Here is a 20,750-nt window from a genome sequence, read left to right on the forward strand (position 1 = left end):
GGGACAGACTTTTTTTACTAGTGTTTGCCTTTTTTCCCCCCCCATCCAACCTCCCAAAGACTGTACTTTTTAAACATTGCCTTATATTTTTGGGTTACCTTCTGTATTTGAAAGTATAAAAAGAATTAATGCTTCTTGTCCAAAGAAGTATCTTCAATTTAGTAACAGTTGCCTAACTCTTAGTGTGACTAGCCAGTGTGTCCTCAAAAGGATTTCATTTATTGTTTAAAAAAAAAAAATTAATTGGATTGTACTTTTCTGTGCATATGAGAACGTCAGGACAGCATTCATTGCATAACCAACGTTTGTCTTTACTATATATGAATGCCTTTGTGTGTGTTTCTGAAGCATCAAAATGGATAGCATGGGCAGAATGATAGTCTGCTATTATAGAGATTCCATCTAGGTTTAAATGCTTGATTGGAGCTTCAGCAGAAGCTATTTTTGAGAAAGGGGAGTTAGTTTTGTTATGCGAGGAAAAAGCCTTGGCAGTGTCGCATACAAAAATTTTGCAGTTTATGCTCAAAACAGTGATGAGTCTCTAGTTCGTGCTTGGTATGAAAAAAGTAAAACAAAGCTTGCCTTTATCCTCTGTAACAGGCTTATGAGCTCATGTTTCAGCTTTTCCTTTCCATTCCCTTTCTGACATGGACTCTGTCTTTTATTTCCTAAACAGACAGTAACTCTCCACAATATTTTTCATCTCAACAAGAGGTCCAGTGGCTGATGATGCAAAAAAGCATTGCATCAACAAAGAGTGAATGATAGTTGGAGCATTCCAGGTCTGACTTTTTTTGGCTAAGGAGCTGTGTGTTGTGGCCACTGAATCCTCCCTGAACAGCATGCTTGCTATGGGCAGGAGACTGCATTTCATTGACTCCTGTTGTGTGCTTCCCTGCTCCTTGTTTTAGGCTTCCCCAAGAAGTTATGACTGGGAATCTCATGGTTTTAGATAAAAGAGCCTGTTGTCTTGTTGAATTATCTCCTTTCTGGCTATATTTAAAGCAGAGCTGGCAGGTAAAAAAACCACCATCCACAAAAAAACCCAAACAAACCTCCCCAACCAACAATGAAACAAATGTTCTGTTATAGTAACATCTTAGGCTAGATTAGAATAAAACTGAAAGAATGATCTAGTGGTTTCTGGTTTCATGTGTTTGTTTAGACTCCTTGTTTACCTGTAGTCCATTGGCACCTGGTAGTGGAACTGGGCTCATTGCATTCAACTTCTGGTTGAATCACTGGTGGGATCTAACTCGGGAAAATCTCTGTTCACTAAGTCATGCCAAATATTTCTCCTTATTAGGACTATTTTCAATCTGAACAAATCGTATGTTATGGAAATTTACAGTAATATACAAGTGTAATCATGGATATTGAGTAGTCATAAGCATCTTGTACTCTTAGATATTTGAGAGAAAAACTGTTTTAAAAACCGAACCCAAACATTTTCAATTTTTTAGTACTGCAGCATGTAATTTTAAATGAACAACTTTGATGTAGTGACTGAAGAGAAGGCACCTCATGAACCTTTTTGTTGATTAAAGTATAGCTGATGCTTTTTAAAATGGATATAAAAAATTCCTCATGATAGGTACATTTCTTGAATCCATATAAAAATCTGCTTAGATCACATATTTTAACCTTGTAGCGCTGGTTTTATTGTGCAAATAAACTATCAGAAGTTGATTTATAAGCTAGTTTTTCCTTAGATATGCTTGTTTGTTCTGTATGAGTATTGTTGTTGTAGTAGCATAAAGCCTTCAGGCATCAGTCATGTCTGTGACAATCAGGTACTTCGAGTTGGGAAGTTTTCCCCAATTTAATAAAGGCAAGGTAGGCTAATTTGTTGATTTCTACCTGAATGCATCATTGACAAGAGGGGAAATTAGGGCATGGGTTTGGTGTCTTTTTTTTTTTTTTTCCCCCTTTTGGTAAATCTTATTTTTGATGCAAAGGCAGTTCTGTCGCCAGCCAGTCCAGCGTGCGTAGACTCTCCCCCCTGCCATAAAACAATGAGCACATTCAGGCACAACTCGTGTTTTCAGTTATTAAAAAACGGAGCCGTCTGTCTCTGCCTGTGACTTTAATCTTTAAGCCTTTATTCCCTGTACCCCACCCCCTCTTTCGTTCCCCAACCTTTTGTTTGTGAAGTGCAGAGCTACAGGATATGTGGGCCTGGAGTTTCTGAATGTATTGTACATTCCCTTGGCAGTTACAGATGTTTGTAACCCTGACTGATGTTATTTCAGTATTGTGGAGGGTGAAGAGAGAATTAAAGATCACTATTTTCTTTGCTCTAGCAGTCTGTAATTAATTTTTTTTTTAAAGGGGGGAGGGGAGGGGAAAAAAAATGTCATTTCTTAATTTCATTTTAAAAATGTTGTTCAGCATCTTTAGATGAAACATATCTGAGAGAAGTGCATGAATCTTCCCATAGCCTATCATAATTCTTTTATTGGGACAGTATGTTGTGTGCAGTGTTGTAAAAAGTATACTGTTACTGGATTTTAGTACAAAAGAAGCTCCTTGGTATGGGGTCCATGACCAGTGAATACTAATTTCCAAAGACAAGGTACCTTAGGGCTTGAAATGCTTTAAGAATAAAATCACATTACTTTTCCCATACTAACCTGGTTTCCATATATTTTCCTTTTTTTTTTTTTTTGTTTGTTTTGTTTTAAGAAGAGTGATTAGAATCTGGTGAATTGGAAACTTAGTTTTGGATTGGTGACTTTTAAAAATTGTTCAAGAAAATATGTTTTTGTTAGTTTCCTAGAAATACACTCTTGGTCTGTACAAGGTTAAAATCAGTTTCTTATTGGTGTTTCTTGAGCCATCTAAAGCTGCAGGTGTACTGTAAGATGAACATCCTTGAACTGACAGAGAGGTAGAGAGAAGAGAATCTAGTAGCAAATCCCTGTGGTCAAGGTGTGAATTTGCATGTTTTCGGGGGATCCCTTGTATTTTGTGATCTTCAAGGTGGTTGGCCTAAAGCACTGGATTTAAATAGAGAAAAGTTTAAAGTGATGGATTTCAAGGTGGTTGAGCAGTACCTCTAAGGCACAACTTTCGTACCTTTACCTGTTTTCCAACTGCATGCAAACTCCTCTTTATAGGTTGTGCAAGTTTGGAGTTGCACATCTACATGTATATTCAGGTACACTTGATGTGGTCGTACTCCTTATTTCTTATGACAGCTGCATGAAAATTTACTTTGGACTGATCTTTCTAAGATATGGTAAAAGATTGAACAAGAATTAATGGTGAGAGATCCTTTGACTAGGGTTAGCTTTAAGAGGTTGACACAAAATATGGCAAACAAGCCTGGATGTCATCTAAAATTAAATAGCCTAACATATGCTTAAAGAAATTCTGACAAACGTTCTCTGATGTTCATAACTCAGTAATTCTTCTGAGCACCCAGAGGGAGGCAACAGATGCTCTGTAGTTACAATTTTTCAATAGCCTGGGAGGGAAAAACCCAACTAGTTGGTCACTAAGCATAGCACATTCTCAAGTTGTGAAGGCTTTCTGAAATGTGCTATTTTTTTTAATATCACAACATGGCCATGGATGTGATCAAATCCCAGGTATGCTAATGTAATGATATCATCTTGTAAGAATTTTAAAAGAACTTGAAAAAATGAAGAGCTGAGTGTGAAACAGCACAGAATTTACAGAAACTTCGTAGTTATTGTTCAGGTGTCTGGGGTTTTTTGCACCCCCCCTCTGAACTCAGTACTGGACTGATGTAAGATATTATGTGCAAAGATAGGACAAGGGGCAGTGGGTACAAGCCGGTGCATGGGAGGTTTCACATGAACACAAGGAAAAATTTTTTCAGGGTGAGAGTGACAGAGCACTGGAACAGGCTGTCCAGATAGGTTGTGGAGTCTCCTTCTCTGAAGACATTCCAAACCTGCCTGGATGCATTCCTGTGTGATCTGGTATAGGTGATCCTGCTCTGGCAGGGGGGGGGTTGTACTAGATGACCTTTCAAGGTCCCTTCCAGCCCCTAACATTCTGTGGTGGTAGTCCAATACAGAAGTATGAACACATTGGTTAGGGAACATTTCAATCAGTTGTGCTCTTGGAAAAGCTAGTACAGAAGTTCAATGCCTGAAGCAACTAATTGGTTTGAAGGAAAATGTGTGCATGTGGATAGTGTTTGTCTCTGTGTACTACTGTCCCTGAAACAACCTTGGAAACTATATCAGGTTATTCCAGTCATCTTTAATGCACTACTTTCCTCCCTCCAGTACATACCTGGTTTTGTATGACTGTTGTATTTCATATAAATAGGAATATGTAAGTTCTACTATAGACTGAAGCCTTAGGATGCTGTACTCTCAGTGAGGTAGCAGGAATTTCAATAACTATAGATACTGCAGAGGCTTCATTCTTGCTGCTCCAGTGTTTGTTGTTAGTGGAGAAGTTACAGGTGCAACATTTCTGAAGCTGGGAATAGTCTGTTTCTTTTTGAGTCTTCAGAGACAGAGCAGGAAACTCCAGATGTATGGAAGTCTGGCAGAACTGGGGATGAGCTCATGTCCTCATTCACGCAGGTTCAGTGCCTTTAGTTCTTCAGGATTGTTGATTCTACTGTTTAGCCACCAATTGGTCTTTCTGGTCTTGGAAACAGATTCAAGGATAACGTCTGCCTGTCCTCTTTGAGAAGGAGTGGGCAGAATGCTCATACCTTGTAGTAGGTTGTGGTTTGTTTTTTTTTCCAACATATTTAGCATTATCATATGCAAACTGATTTTTGAAACTTGGTGGCAGCTCTTGTAGAGAGCAAATGTAAAGCTGATACAAGTCAAGACTATGAAAAAGGGGGTTTGTTGTTGGGTTTTGTGTGGGGTTTTTTTTTGTTCTGTTTTTTAATCTTGTTTCTTTTGACTTGTTAGTTTTTCAGTGTTTATTGCAAAGATTTATGGATCTCCAGTGACCATTTATGGTCAATATATAAGGCCCAAGTGTAATTTTATGTTATGACTAATCCTTTAAAGGAGTGCAAAAGCACACATGGCCTTGATACTGAAGCAAAATACCTCTGAATAAGAAGTCTGAAACATGAACTAATCACTTAGACTGTAGGAAATCTTACTAAGACCTTGAGCACACAGTATCATCTGAGGAGGTCAAAGTGGGGTTTTGCAAGTGTCTATGTTTTTTTTATTTTGCACCTTTTTTTTTTTTTTTTTCCTCCTGAAGCATGAGCATATAAGTATTGATTTGCTGTACTTAGCCACATTGTTTCAGAAACCTCACTGGGCCCATGTGAACCTCATGAGGTTCAACAAGACCAAGTGCAGGGTGCAGGGTCCTGCACCTGGATCAGAACAATGCTCATTATCAACACAGGCTGGTGATGAGGTGATAGTGAGCAGCCCTGCATAAAAGGAATTGGGAGAAGGTGAACATGAGCCAACAATGTGCACTTGTAGTGCAGGAGGCAGATTGTGCCCTGGGCTGCACGAAAAGAAACATGGCCAGCAGATTGAGAGAGGTGATTCTGCCACTGTACTCTGCTCTGGTAAGACCTCACCTGGAGTACTGCAGCCAGCTCTGGATCCCTCAACACAGGAAAGGCATGGACCTAATGGAGAGAGGGTCACAAGGAGGACTATGAAGATGATTGGGGGAGTGGAACACCTCTCCTACAAGGACAGGCTGAGGGAGCCAGGGTTCTTCAGCCTGGAGAAGAGAAGGCTCTGGGGAAACCTAATAGCGACCTTCCAGCTCCTGAAGGAGGCCTTCAAGAAGGCTGGAGAGGGACTGTTCATAAAGACCTGTGGAGATAGGATGGGAGGCAGTGGTTTTAAATTAGAGAAGAGGAGATTAGAGTGGATGTTAGGAACAAGTTCTTTACCATGAGGGTGGTGGAACCTTGGTTGTCCAGGGAGGTAGTTGAGGCCTCATCCCTGGAGATATTCAAGGTCAGGCTCAACAAGGCGCTGAGCAACCTGATCTAGTGGAGGATGTCCCTGCTCACTGCAGGGAGGTTGGACTACATGACCTTTGGAGGTTCCTTCCAACCCAAACCATTCTATGATTCTACTTAATAAACTCAACAACTCTAGACAGGAGGAACAGAGCACTTCACTGCAAACTCCTGAGTCTGAGATGAATCAGTGAAATTAGAAGTGCCATGCTCATACGTAATTTGAGAACCCAGAAGTTTGATGTGGCTTTTTCTTGTTGAGGTATTTTATAGTCTGGATGCCACGTTGTGGAAGTGAACCTTTTTGTAGCTTAAAAAAAAAAAATGGTTTTAGCCCAGATGATAACAACCAAATTTTTCTGTGTTTTGTTTTGCTTTCAAGTGTATGACATAGCTGTTTTTCTTGCTATATGCCACAGATTGTACTCCAAGGATGATGAGCTGTATCATTATGTTCAGCCTAAAATGTTAGGTAACTTTTACTCTAGTTTTGTGCAGTACCTTAAATATTTAATGTTCTAGCTTTATTGCCATCTGTATTTGCATATCCTTATGAGTGACACTTAAAAAAGTTAATGTTTGCTAACTAATTCACAATTTATGCACTTTCCACTTCAAGCCAAGAAAGAAATCAGTGCAGCTGTGAAATACCACTGTGTTGTGTAATTCAGCAAATGGTAACTTTTTTGTAGCAGTCATCTGTGTCTACTTGGAAGGACTGTTGCTTTTTCAAGATACGTAGGCTTTTGAAAACCCTACCACGCTTCATATTTTCAGCCCTGAAATATGTAGAGGTCTCTTTTGGACTGTCCACTTTCTACCTTGTCAGTACAAGGTACAAGGTCAATTCAGAGTACTTAGTAATAGATAAGGACTTTGCTGCATATGGAAGAAGGTTGATGTCTTCTTTCATATCACAGCATGCTAGGGATTGGAAGGGACCTTGAAAGATAATCTAGTCCAACCCCCTTGCAGAGCAGGATCATCTAGAGTAAGTCACCCAGGAATGTGTTCAGGTGGGTTTGGAATGTCTCCAGAGAAGGAGACTCCTCTCTGGACAGCCTGTTCCAGTGGTCTGGCACCCCCACAGTGAAAATGTTCTTCGTTATGTTCACGTGGAACCTCCTATGCTCCAACTTTCACCTGTTCCTCCTTGTCCTGTCTTTGGACTTCACTGAGAAGAGCTTGGCTTCATCTTCTTGACACTCACCCTTCATATATGGTGCCATACCTCCCTTTTTACATGTGATACATGTTACATGGCATTTCTTGTTACAAGACAAGGATTATTTTCTTTCCTGTAGATGAAGGGAAAGCATTCTTATTTGTGCTGATTTTCTGGTTTACTTCAGAAATACTTAGAGGAACAGGAATTGAAATGTCAGACCCTAGTAGTTATTCATCTAATTTGTTGTGTTTTGTTTGGAACAGTCTAAGTGAATGTTTCAGAAGATCAAAGCAAGTAAGTAAATGATGACACTAAGTGTCCTTTGCTGTAAGTTTCATCCTAATGCCTTTTACACAGGATGAAAACTTGAATGTTTTATAAGCAATGAAACCTCATCCTTTTGGATGCAACTTTAAAAAATCTCAAGTAAATATTAATTCTGTGTTTTTCATTTGTCTGAAGCCAAATTATGGCTAGCAGTATTGAGTTTGGAATTGTTGTGCAGTTTACCATTATATAAACCATTATATAATTGATTGTGCTGTTATTAGAGGTGTTTTATTTCCCTTCTCTTGCCCAGCTTCTTGCATTTTTGTCATTGCATGCTGTTAGCATGGATTTTTTTTTTGTAAATGAAGTTGTGTGTGAAGAACTTAACTGCATTTGTTGTCTTTCCTTTTTGTGTAGCCGCTTTATCTTTCAGATTTCTTACTTATGAAGTGATTAGATCTAAATGCAGTATTATGTCATTGGACAGTGAGATTGAGAACTGGCTGAATAACAGGGCACAGAGGGTTGTGGTCAATGTTGCAAGGTTTAGTTGGAGGCCTGTGGCTAGTGGTTTTTCCCAGGGGTCAGTACTGGTCTTGTTTGACATCTTCATCAAGGGCCAGAGGGTACTCTCAGCAAGGTGGCTCTTGATACTTAACTGGGTGGAGTGGCTGACACCAGGAGACTGTGTTGCTCTTGAGACTTGGACAGACTGGTGACAGAGGTGAATTCCATGAAGTTCAAGAAGGGTAAGTGTAGACTCCTCCACCCCATGCTGACGTCAATATAGGTTAGGGGTTGACCTGCTGGAATGCAAGCTCTGCGGGGAAGAACCTGGGAGTCCTGGTGGACATCAAGTTCACTGTGAGCCAGCAATGTGTTCTTGTGGCCAAGAAGGGACAGAAATGCATGAAGAAGAGTGTGGCCAAAGGAGGTTCTCTTATCTCTCTACTCTGCCTTGGTGAGGCTGTACCTGGAGTGTTGTGTCCAGTTCTGGGCTTTCCATTTCAAGAGAGACAGGGAACTACTAGAGAGAGTCCAACAGAGAGCCTTGAGGATGATTTGGGACCTGGAGCATCTCGCTTACGAGGAGAAGCTGGGAGACCTGGAGACTGTTAGGTTGGAAAAGAGAAGACTGAGAGGGGGAATCTTATAAATATATATAAATATCTAAAGGGTGGGTGTCAAGGGGCAGCAGGTACAAACTAGAGCACAGGAGGTTTCACTTGAACTTACGGAGAAACTTCTTTACTTTGAGGTTGACAGAGCACTGAAACAGGCTGCCCAGAGAGGTTTTAGAGTTGTCTCCTCTGGAGACTTTCAAAACCCACCTGGATGCATTCCTGTGCAGCCTGATCTAGGTGTACCTGTGTTAGCAGGTGGGTTGGACTAGATGAACTCCAGAGGTCCCTTCCAATGCTTACCATTCTGTGATCACAGTCTAATAATTCACCCTTTTTGACTGCTTCCTAAGCATAAACCAATTTTGCATTGAACAGTATATCATGACTGTTATTTTCTAAAGTCACAGCAGTAGTTTTGTGTAAGCATCTGTGTACTTAATAAGCTTCTTCCAACACTTCCTAACAATACATTGGCTATTTATTCAGCCTTAAGTTTTTCTGAAGTTCCCCAGGCTGCTGTTTTATGAACTTGGTCTACAGCAGTGTCCTGTCCTTAGAAGCAGGAGGCTTGCTTTGCTTTTTCTGGTTTTTTTTTTTTTTTTTTTTTTTTTTTTTTTTTTTTGGTTTTTTTTTTTTTTTTTTCATTTGCAGCTCCTGGCTCTCTGGTCCTGCTGCTTCCTTTGTGCCAATGCTGGCTCTCCCTGGAGCCTTTACAACAGCTGGGTCACCTTGCTCATCCAGAGGAGAGCTGGCTGGTGTTGCTGAGTTGAACTGACTGGTCTGAGCTTTAATTTTGCTATCACTGCTGACTGAGCAGTGCAAGCCCATACAGTTCTCTAAGTACATCAGGGAGTCACTGGAAAATAATACATTGAGCTATGTCAGTGCTAAATTTTTGTCTGTATCACAGGCTCAAGTGTATCTTTTTTTCCTCTCATGTTTTCAGAGTAGCCCATCTCAACTCCTAGGCCTGTTGTAGGTTGGAAGTCACCTGGTTTTACCCCTTTAAAGGTGGGCCAACCATCTGTAAGTGGGCCACCTCTAATCTAGATCAAGTTTTCCAGGGTCATTTGGGGCTTCATGGATGATCCAGTGTACAATATTTCTCTGAAGAGGCGAAAGGCAGCACAGGACTCCTTACGTTCTGCAAAGGCTTACAAGGATCTCTTGACCTTCTTTCTTCCTGTCTTGTAATGCTTTTCTTGAGAGTTCTCACTTTACAGTTTGATGTTTTCTTCAGTTCCTCCATTTGATTTAAGTTTAATCCTGGATGCAATACTGCAGTAGCTACATCAGCATATAATAGAATATTTGAAGATCTACCTCAGTCTTTCTTAGCATGACCTTCATGGAGACCTTATCAGCTTTGTTAGTGCTACTTCAGCATGGCAAATCAAGCTTATTGACATGCTGTAATCATTATAGGCATTTCCTCCCTTTGAAGAGCACAGACTCGTTTCTGACACGTAGTTAGAACATACTCAAACAAGATCCATCAATGACTTGACAACAGAGAAGGTGGAGGCTTTCATTGCCTTTATCCTCTAGAGGACAATATTGCACACTGTTACCGTCTGGTAGATAAAGCATGAAGTATATTTTGAGTGGATTTTTGCATAAGGTCTTTTGCAAAAGAACCCAAGTTATTCTTTATTAGCAATGATCTGTTTCCAGCACTTACTATTTGTTGTCAAGTTGAACTCGGGATTAAAAGTAAAACTGTAGAAAACCAGGTGCCTTTGACATGTAAGACATGGGTTTAAGCCCTTATGGTCATACATGCTTTTTTCCTTGTTTAGGGAAGACTTTAGGGGCTGGCTTTTATTTAAAGGGAATTTGTGCAAGCAGCAGTTTCTTTCTTGTTCAGAAATCAAACGTAATGCATATAATTACAGAATTGGAGAATGACAGGAGTTGGAAGGCACCTCTGCAGATCATCTAGTCCAACACTCCTGCCAGAGCAGGTTCATGTAGAGCAGGTTGCACAGTATGGTGTCCAAGCATGATTTGAATGACTCCAGAGACAAGCAGCCTGTTCCAGCGCTCCACCACCCTCAATGTAAAGAATTTTCCCCTCCTGTTTAGAGGGAACTTCCTGTGTTCAGCTTTGTGCCCACTACCTCTTGTCCTGTAGCTGGGTACCCTTGAAACACATCACTGACGAACACCTACCTTGACCCACATTTACTTGTTTTCCCTCTCTCCTATTCCAAAAGAGGACCAAGACACCTCATGCTCCTGACACCCATCCTTGTAGTATTTATAAGCATTGATAACATCCCCTCTCAGTCTTCAGGATAAAAAGCTCCAAGTCCCTCAGTCTTTCTTCATAAGACAGATGTTGTAGTCCACTAGTCATCTTTGTTGCCCTTTGCTGTACCCTCTCAAGCAGTTCCCTGTCCTCCTTGAACTGGGGAGCCCAAAAGTAGACACACTGTTCCAGATGAGGCCTTGTCAAGGCAGAGCAGACAGGGGAATAACCTCCCTCAACCTGCTCGCTGCACTCTTCTTGGTGCATTCCAGGATGCCATTGGCCTTCTTGGTCACAAGAGTGCATTGCTGGCTCATGGTCATCCTGTTGTGCACCAGGACTTTTCCACAGAGCTGCTTTTCAGCAGGTCAGCCCCCAGCTTGTACTGATACCATGGGTTATTTCTTCCAGGGTGCAGTACCCTACATTTCCCCTTGTTGGACCTTGTAAGGTTACTCTCTGCCCAACTCTCCAGCCTGTCCAGGTCACGCTGGATGGCAGCACAGCTTTCTGGTGTGTCAGCCACTCCTCCCAATTTTCTATCACCAAACTTGGCTGAGGGTACACTTTGTTCCTTCATCCAGGTCATTAATGAATATGTTGAACAAGACTGGACCCAGTACTGACTCCTGGGACATCACTTGTTGCAGACCTCACCCTTACTATGTATTCAGAATGAAATCTTGGGGGTTGCCAGTCTGACTCTGACAGTGGTGTTCAGGATACCCAGAGTTGGAAGCTGCACAGCTCCCTGTTTGTGCTTGCAGCTGCTGAAATCTTTAGGAATGGCATGCCTGGGAAGCAGTGGTGAGACACTTGAACTCTGTGAGTTCCTGTTCTTTTCAAAGTGTTTCCTAATGAAAGTTCTGTCAGTTTTGATCCATGATTTGCATTGCTTTACAGAGGGTTTCTTCATGTGTAATTCATGCACTCCAGTTGTGTGCACGTCTCTATCCCCCATTACACCTCCTATTTATGTTTAAATTTTGGGTGACTTCCTATCCCATAAAACATCTTCAGTATTCATCACAGTGCCTCCCCTAAAGTACTTAACAAAATCCTGTGTGACTTGTAGCATCTCCCAAGGTGCTACTGTATATGAAAGCAGGGAATAATTTAGTTGTTTTTGAATAAAGATTTTTAACAAAAAAAGAGGGAGAGGGTGTTTGGGAAGGGGGACGTTTCATACTCCCTGCATGATACAGACAATATTTCCTGAGACAGGAGATACTAACCTCAAAGAATTTAGAATAAAACATTGATTTTATTATTTTTATGAAAGGGGGCTAGGGGAGGCAAAAATGGTAGAATAGTTGGTCTTTTTATCCAATGTGCAGATGAAATTGATTAAACCTTAAAAACTCGCCTCAGTCCACCCGGTTTATTAATTGAAGAATTTCCTCTTCCCCAGAATGGGAAGTGCACATTAAAACAGAGCTTTGCCCCTGAGTAGCAATGATACTTGAGAACGGTACATTTTCTACAATCCTATTTTCTCTTCTGTGCTGGAGGAAATCCTAACATGGTAAAAAGCTTTTTTTTTTTTTTTTTTAAATGTATGTTTAAGGAAGTTCTCTTTCATTTCCTTGTAAAGCATGAAATCAAATTATAGCCCATGGTCCACAATTACTTTATTTTTACATTTCAAATTCTATTTGCAGCTTCCTTTTGGTGCATGTGAACAGGAGTTGTACTGTTTGTGCAAAGTCAGCTAAAAAGATTACTACAGCAGGACAGAGCACAGTAGCTTAAAGAAGCCACGACTCAATCTGTGCTATGTTCTGTGCTTCTGGGGCAGTAAAACCTCCCCTCAGTCACACAGGGACTTGAGTCCCTCTTCTTCCCTCTGCTAGCTCAGGTTTTAACCTTTGGAGCCAAGTCAACTTTATATTGATGGATTATGTGGAATCTAATGCAGTATCAAACTTCTGCTTGCCAAAATAGTAGCACTTGTAAATGCTCTGATACTCTTGACCTACATTTGTCAAAGATAAAACAATTGTTTATGGAAAATACCTTTTGGTTCTCCTTTTCGATAAGGATGAAATCCCCAGCTAGTTTAGAGCTTGGAATTTATAACCAAATGTTTCTGAAAGTGGACACAGTGCACATATAATAATGCAATTTAGAAAGTAGTATGAGAGGCTGAAATGTTTTGATTTTCTTTCCCCTAAGTTAATTGGCATACTGTAAATGTTGTGCTTTGCTGTAAGATTCCATCCACACACAGCTCAGTCTGGGAGTTCGGGTGTGTGATTTACAACCATGTAACAGGTTGCACAAAGAGAAGGTGTTTGGAGTTCATGTACAGGCAGAACTGAAACAAGTTCTGTAGGTTGGATACTTGTGTGGTGTTTCCCTGTCTAACAGATCTGGTTTTGTTAATTGTATGCCTTTATGTAAGGATGTGAGGCAGCAGAATATAGACGTTGCAGAGCTTGTCTGTTTTAGCTTCAGTAAGCAAAATCAAGCGTGATTTATTTATAGAAGATGTGTAGAAATCAAAAGTGGATGTGACACTAAACATGTTTAAGAGGAGGGAATCTAACGCAGGAGGTGGAGGTCTGCAGCCTTGTTGCCTAGAACTCTGGGTAGGCTTTTCTTTCTATTTCTGTAAAGGTATGTCAAATAACAGACATGCAGAGAGTGTTCTTCTAATGATTAGAAGTTCTTTGATACATACTTCTTAAATGCATGCTAGTCTTCTGGGTCCTTTGTTTTTTCCAGGGTATTTAGGCAGCAGCTGGTGAGTTCTTTCAGGCTCAAGAGTGAGACAGTGTGATGCAACCGTTACCATTTTGCTTTTCCCTTGGAGAAATGGAGGTGATGACCAGTTTAGGGAAAGTGAGTTGCTGCCTTCAGGACTTTGGCAGCTTGTCATAATCTATGATATCTTTGACTCAACTAGTTCCATGGGTAAAGAGTAATGAATTACTTCCCTAGCAACTGTTCATAAACAGATACTCCCCAAAATTAAGAAGCAATAGTGGGTTGGCTTCTGCTGAAAGCAGAAGCCGAACTTTTTTTATCCTTTCTCTTCTCTGTGAAGGTTTTTTTTCTTACTCTCAAGTTCCATGTTCCCTGTCACTTCTGTGGTACAAAAAAGTGCTGCATCCACCCATGTTTAACTGGCACTTCTTGCAGTCTTCTCTCTGTGATGCTGTGCTGCTGCTCTTGCATCTTTTTACCATATCTGGCTGTCATCCAGATTCTCCCTATTCATGTGTTATCTTTCTTGTTTGTTTTTCTTCACTCATACTATCTACTTCATTTTGTGTGTTTAGTGTGGTTTAGCTGCCTATCTTGCAATATAATTCCCATCTTTCCCCACCCTGTTGTGTTTTCTTGATGACAACTAGTTTGTTTCATTTGCTTTTTACAGGGCTACATCTAAGCTGTATGTCATTACACCAAGGATATTCTGGTAGTTGATCTTTCATTTTCAAATCAAGTGAGAAATCACATCCAGGGGACTCTTTATCTTTCTGAATGTTCTTAAACACCTCTTTCATGGCTAAAAGAGCAAATAAAAGGTTACACCTTGGTTTTTTTCTGTAGGAGAAATAATTTGAATACCTTAATTTAACTTTTTATATGACCTGTTCCGGCACAGATAAAATATTTTTAAGTGCTGTGCATCCTTATACGCAGAGCTGTCCTTCATATGTGCCTCTAATTCATTCAGAGTAATTTCAAGCAGTTTGCCTCCTTTGAGGGCTTGAAGAACACTTATCTCTTCCATATCACTCTTCTTAACTGTGTAGGATCATATCCTGTCTCTTTTTTTTTTGAGTGAAAGCAAAGTGCTTGAAGTCCTTTTCTGTTCTATTTCACATAGGAGCTTGCGACAGGCGTTCCATGGTCAGATGGTGCCAGGTGTATTGAGAGAGATTGTCACCTTGCTTTGTTCTTGGTACTGTATTTTGTATCTCTGCTTGATATGAGTGACATTTTTATGCCTCAATTAAAAGGTCTTTCCAAGTGAGATTACACATATGAGAATACTCTTAACAGTCCATCCTCACCTCACCTTTCCTAGTTGAATGTTGATCTGTAGAAAATTCTTCAGATGTGGTTCCTTTTGTTGACTGAAATCCAGCATTGTAGTGTGTTGATTGATTACTACTATGATGGAAATGATTTGAACAGTGATTATAAAGTTAAACATGTTTTAAATCTGCTTACATTCATATGTATGTGCTATGAGGAATGAGATGTTCCATGTTCAATAGAAGGGGATTATAGTTTTGTCATCTTGCTGCAAGTGACCTGCCACCTTTCCTGATTAGAAATCTTGGGTTTGTGCCTCCCAGTGCACTTTGTGGTGGCTTGCCTAAACTATTTCATTTCCATATTTACTAAACTATTATGCATGGATGAAGGGCAACTAAGGAATGGTTTCTAGAATGAAACAAAATGTAAATCTGTCTAGGAGAAGACTGAGGGATTGGGAAATTTTGAAGATATAAAGTCTATCCTCAATTTGTCATGGAGAGACATATCTGATAGGATTGGTGAAGATTCTGCAGGAGCTTTGCAAATGTCATAATTATCCAACTAGTGCTTTGAGGGTCTTAGCATTCATTATTACAAGATGAAAGCTTTGATAGGTTGAAAATAGTCATTTGTAACCACAGTTGTTTTTCCTTTTTTTTTTTTTTTTTTGTGGCTCCCACCCACTCATTCACCCATGCACTTCAACCCCAGAATGATTTCCTATCCTGAGTTCATGGGAATTATGAACAAGGGTAGCTGTTGTCATAGGCATTGTAAAAGCTTTTTATTTTTTTAAGGAAAGGAAAAAAGGGGGGTGGGAGGGAAGGGGAAGGCTAGAGAGGGTGAAGGAACAAGGAACATTTGTATCGATTTTTTGTTCTTCTCATCAAAAGCTTAAGACAAGTATTAAAAGTACTTAAATTCAGAGTGCTGCAATTCTAAATGATTTCTGGCCTCCCATCATCTTTCCAAATGTGTTTTTTTTGACAGATAATTTTTAGGTAGTTTGGCTTTAGATTTTAATTTAGTATCATGTGTTTAAACTTTCTCAACACTAACGTCTTTTGCACACTTTTTTTTAATTCGGAGTATTTTAGTTACCTGTAATGAGGCAGGAAAATTCTGAGCTCCCTTGAAAACTAATATAAATCTACAAAATTCTGGTTGCTTTTATCAAAGGATTAAGGGTTCCTGACAACAATACTTTGGAAAATAAAATAAAAATCATCATAGATTCATAGAATCATAGAATGGTAGGGATTGGAAGGGACCTCCGGAGATCATTGAAGTTTCCAATCATGCTGAAGAATTTCAGACTTTAACTCATGAACTTTTTCTTGAGGAGATCTAAGAATTGTATCTTTTTGTGGCTGTGTATAAAGTACATATTCAAGTTAGGTAGAGCTGAATCAGGACAATTTCAGAGTTTAAATCTCTTTGTTCTCACAGTGAGGGATTGTCAGAAGTTATTTAGATTTGAGGTAAGCCTATCTGTGGTGGTGGTCATCTTGTCTTCATTTCTTTCGAAGTCCAAAATTTGATAAAAGAAATGGTGGGGAGCAAGGGGGTTGCAGATGTAGTTACGTGACATGTAGCTGGCTCTTACTGGGGTTGCTCTGAGTGTGCAACTGGCTGCTGTGGTGTTGTCTTTCTGTGGCTGTGCTATATTGCTGCTTAGCTTCTTAGATTATCTTTCTTAATTGAGACAAACGCTCTCCTTGTGTTGCTGCAAGAGTAATTTTTTGTTGTTGGTGGTTTTTTTATTTTTTTTTTAAACTGCAGTGATAACATTCTTAAACTTGAACTGTTAATATGGAGAAATATGTAAACTGTCCCACACTTCCACACTGTTTTATGATCCAGTGGTAGGTAGAAGACCTGAGGTTCCCAGCGTCTTATTTTCAAACACATTTGATGCTTGCTTCAACTTGTGCTTTGTTCATATTACTGGGCATTTGTAGACACACTGACAGTTTTAATGGAAACTCTTTGAGAAAATTATCTTTAATCTTTTTATGCTGCTGCAATACTGACTGTGAATTCTCTCTCTTCCAGGTGCCCAGATTATCGATTTGATGATGCTTGTAATAGATGTGACAAAAGGAATGCAGACGCAGTCAGCAGAGTGCTTGGTAATTGGGCAAATTGCCTGCCAGAAGATGGTGGTAGTTCTGAACAAAATAGATCTCCTTCCAGAAGGGAAGAGACAAAGTGCCATTGAGAAGATGACTAAGAAAATGCAGAAGACCTTGGAAAATACTAAGTAAGTTAACAGTAATATTAACAGCTAAACGTTTGACACAGATACTTCTCCCACTTTTCCCTTCCAACGTGCTTCTAAATATACACCAAGACCTCTAGCAAAGATGATGAGAATGGAAAGAAACTGAAATACAGTCCTGAATTTCTATCTTCAAGTATCATGTGTAGAGAAAAAAATTCCTATAATAAGGCTTTTCAGTTTAATGGGCTGCTTGGAGTTCAGATTGAGTAAAACAGAGCCAGAATATCCAAGTGAATATCTCTTGGGTGTCTGTTGGGGGTTTTTGTTTGTTTGCAGTTTTGGGGGGTTTGTTTGTTTCTTTCTTTGTGTGTGTGTTTGTTTGCTTTAATTTATGTATGCTTCAATTTATTTAATTGCAACTTCTGTTGTGTTCTGTAAGTATTTTGATTTCAAAACTCAAAGAAATAGAATTCATTGTACAGAGGAGAGAATTCCACCAAGACTGAAAAAGCAAAGCTTGGTTGGATATGGCAGTTCCTCCTTAACTTATTTGTTGTGGTAGGGCAAGGTCCTATTTCAACTATGTAACTACTGCAATAGTGATTACGAAGATCTTGGTGTCTTTGTTTTTCTTGGATGCGTTCATTGTGCTGAGAATGGTACAGAAGTCACCAAGAAAGTGAAATTCTCTCTCATGAACTTAAAATCCTACAACTTTCAGTTCTCTGGTAGCTGTTGATTTAAGGGCAAATAAATACAGGGTGGCTTGCTTTTGTTTGGAGGTTGCTGCCCCTTGGTTTAGGGGAGAGAGTAGAGACCTTCAATACTTCAAAGTATTTTACATCAACAGGGTTTATGGCTGCAAGTTTGAGCTGTGAGTTTGTTGATGAAATTCACAGGTAATCCCAATGGAGATAGCATTGACATAATAAAGTTCAGAAAATTTTAGATTTTACTTCATTCTTCGTTTAGTCAAGTATCATTTTGTGAATAATGGGAGGAAAAGACCTTTCTAGCTATATATTCCTAAAAGGAAGACAGATTTTTTGTAAGGAAACCAGTGTTCAGAAACACTCTTATGTGTGCTGTTTGAATTGTCTTCTTTTTATATCCTGGAGTGCAGATGGGTCTTTATAGAATGTCTTAAAAATTGCAGACTTTGTCAAAACTGCAGAGGAAGTGAGTTTTTTGAAACACTTGACATGATGTCAAGTCCTTACCTCTAGCTCCCTTTTAAAATGAGGATTGTATCAGCTGATCACAACAGCCATGATTCCACCTGGAGAGAAAGGTTTTAATTAATCATTTGACGTGACAGTTTTACATTTGAACTTTGGATCCTAGAAAAGCTCTTTTTATTGGATGTTTTTATGTATTGTTCTCATAACAAAAAATCAGGTTTTGCATGTGCAGCCTCTGCTTTATGGTGCTTTGAAAGGACTGCTAACCTGGGCTTGATTGTAAATTGCTCGTCCTATTCTGTCTCAGGCATGTGCTGTTTCTCAACAGCCTCTTTCCCACTCATCTTTGAATTTCCACATGCATGTGTTTTAACTGGTTTTGTATTTCTAAACTACTTTTTTTAACAGGGCATACACTAAGACCATTTGACACCTGCCTCTGACCCCGAACACTTGCAACAAGCGTTTTTTTTCTGGGAAAGGTTTACTTGGTTTTTACTTCTCTCCACACACAGCCATGCATGCACAATTCCACAGCAGCAAGAAAATCGGAAGTCTGTTGTAGCTGTAGGGTGGGTAGGTGTTGCCATTGATCCTGGGGAAGTTACTGAAGTTTTGTCAGATGATTCCATGGAGGGCAAAAAACCCCCAACAAACTAGACAGAGGAAAGTAACTGTTGTATGTTGGAGTAGTTTGACACTTCGACCTAATCAATATCTGTTCTATGAATTAATGTGATTCTGTGATACCAAAAGTAAACTGCCTCTATGAATGGATTTTCTACTTTTCAAAATCTTTGCACATGCCACCTTTTATCTTTGTCCAGCAGAGTTTAAACTGTGCTGACAATAAATCGGTGTGATAGAGCAGTAGGAGTTTTAGTAGGGCTGAATCATGTTTAGAAGTGTCTCTAAAGACAGTGTCTGATTGCTCTGGTTTGTTCTGGTGTATGGGAAAAGCAGTAAAGCATTTTGTTCAGCACAAATTTCTATTTATGCAATACAGTGTCCTACAATGTTTGTATGGAAATAAGTTTCCAAAAGTTTCATGGTTAAATCACAGGAAATTTCCATGCATGTTTTTATTACGAGTTTGTCTCTAGGTGCCTCAGACTTAAGGCATATAAATGAAGAAAATATCTTACATGCTTGATTACTGTTTGGTTACTAAATGAGGTCTCTCAGTAGAACTTAGTACTTTTTTCTTTATCAAGGCACTGCTTTTCTTTCTTCGAGTTCACTCCTATCTTGAGAGAAAATCAGCAGAGGGTGGGTGTCAAAAAAGATGACAACAATAATTACTTCGGGAGTGAATGTATTACATAAAAATGAAGTATTTATGTGAACCAATGACTTTTTGTGTTATTGCTGATTATTATTTCATTACTTCAATATTTTTAATATGGTTAATCCTGACTTTTGCAAAAATGCAGTAATCATTTGACATATCATCTGACTTCCTTTTCCAAGATGTTAGCAAAACAAGCTATCAGAGGATTCAAACATTTTAGGGAGCAAAAGGTGTCTGCTTACTGTTTTATATATGTAAAGCTACTGAATATTAAGGACTTGAAGAATAAAATTTATTGTACAAGAAAAGCTGAACTGAGATCAACTTTGGCAGTAGTGCTCTCTCTGAGAAGAGTTTGAGATTTGTGAGCTTCCTGAACTTCCATTTCAGTAGTTTTAGATCTTTCTCTTGTCTGCAGATCTTGCAGTCTGCCTGCAGACTAGGGTAGGCAGTATGTGCCATCTTGCATTTGGCTTCTCTTTTCAAGGTTATGACTCTACATCTAGGATTAAAATTGTTTTAATGGAAGTTAAAAACAGTGCTAATCTCCAGGTAAAATGCCTTGGATGCAAAGCCACTGCAGTAGGACTGGAAACAGACCCAACGTCTGAAATAAGCTGAAGTCTTCCTTTTGACTGCTACAGAGTTGAATCAGTAGCTCACAGTAAACAGGACTGAGGATTTCATAACAAAGTCAAGTAGCTCAGATGCCAGTAATTCAAGAAGATTATCAGTTACTCACTATGGGGGAAGAGCAGATAAACTGGGATTTGAGGGAGCTTTTTTGCCTTCATTGTCAGATAACACATGTAGGAGATCTGTGGTCTAATGGTGGGAGTCTTTCTCTCTTACAGGTTCTGTGGGTGTCCTATTGTTGCTGTTGCAGCAAAGCCCGGTGGACCAGAAGCCCCAGAGTCTGAGAATCCTCTAGGTGTTTCTGAATTAATTGAGGTACCTGCTGAAGATCATAATAACAACATTAAATGTGCTCAAACTTTTCTTGAAGTCTTTAGAAAGAGTACAGTGTATTAATCTCTAGAACTGAGGAATTCTTGCATTAATGTCAGTTTTTAGGAACCTGATTCTCTACGGATTCCTTCCAGTAACTGGAGAAGTTGAGGTGGCATGCCTCAAAAGTGGTCCTCCTTTTTCACCTACCAGGCCTCAGTTTCTTAAGAAACAGCTATCACATGTAGTGACACTGAAGTAAAGAATTATGAAACATAAGGAACAAAAAAAAACTTTAAAATTCTGTCATATCCTTGGTAGGTGTTTTATAGTTGTACCACAGTTAACAA

At 39.5% G+C, this 20,750-nt stretch overlaps 1 protein-coding gene across 1 annotated transcript in view; it reads left to right on the forward strand.

The window, feature by feature from the left end:
• The window catches only part of EEFSEC (eukaryotic elongation factor, selenocysteine-tRNA specific), a 124,526-nt gene that overhangs the window by 18,382 nt on the left and 85,394 nt on the right, over positions 1-20,750 (forward strand). The window contains exons 2-3 of the mRNA XM_054387378.1: positions 16,812-17,019; positions 20,307-20,403. Of these exons, the coding sequence (XP_054243353.1) occupies positions 16,812-17,019; positions 20,307-20,403 (305 nt within the window). The remainder of the gene's footprint in view (positions 1-16,811; positions 17,020-20,306; positions 20,404-20,750) is intronic.

This window comes from Indicator indicator, chromosome 15, assembly GCF_027791375.1.
Source record: "Indicator indicator isolate 239-I01 chromosome 15, UM_Iind_1.1, whole genome shotgun sequence".
NCBI classification, from domain to species: Eukaryota; Metazoa; Chordata; class Aves; order Piciformes; family Indicatoridae; genus Indicator; species Indicator indicator.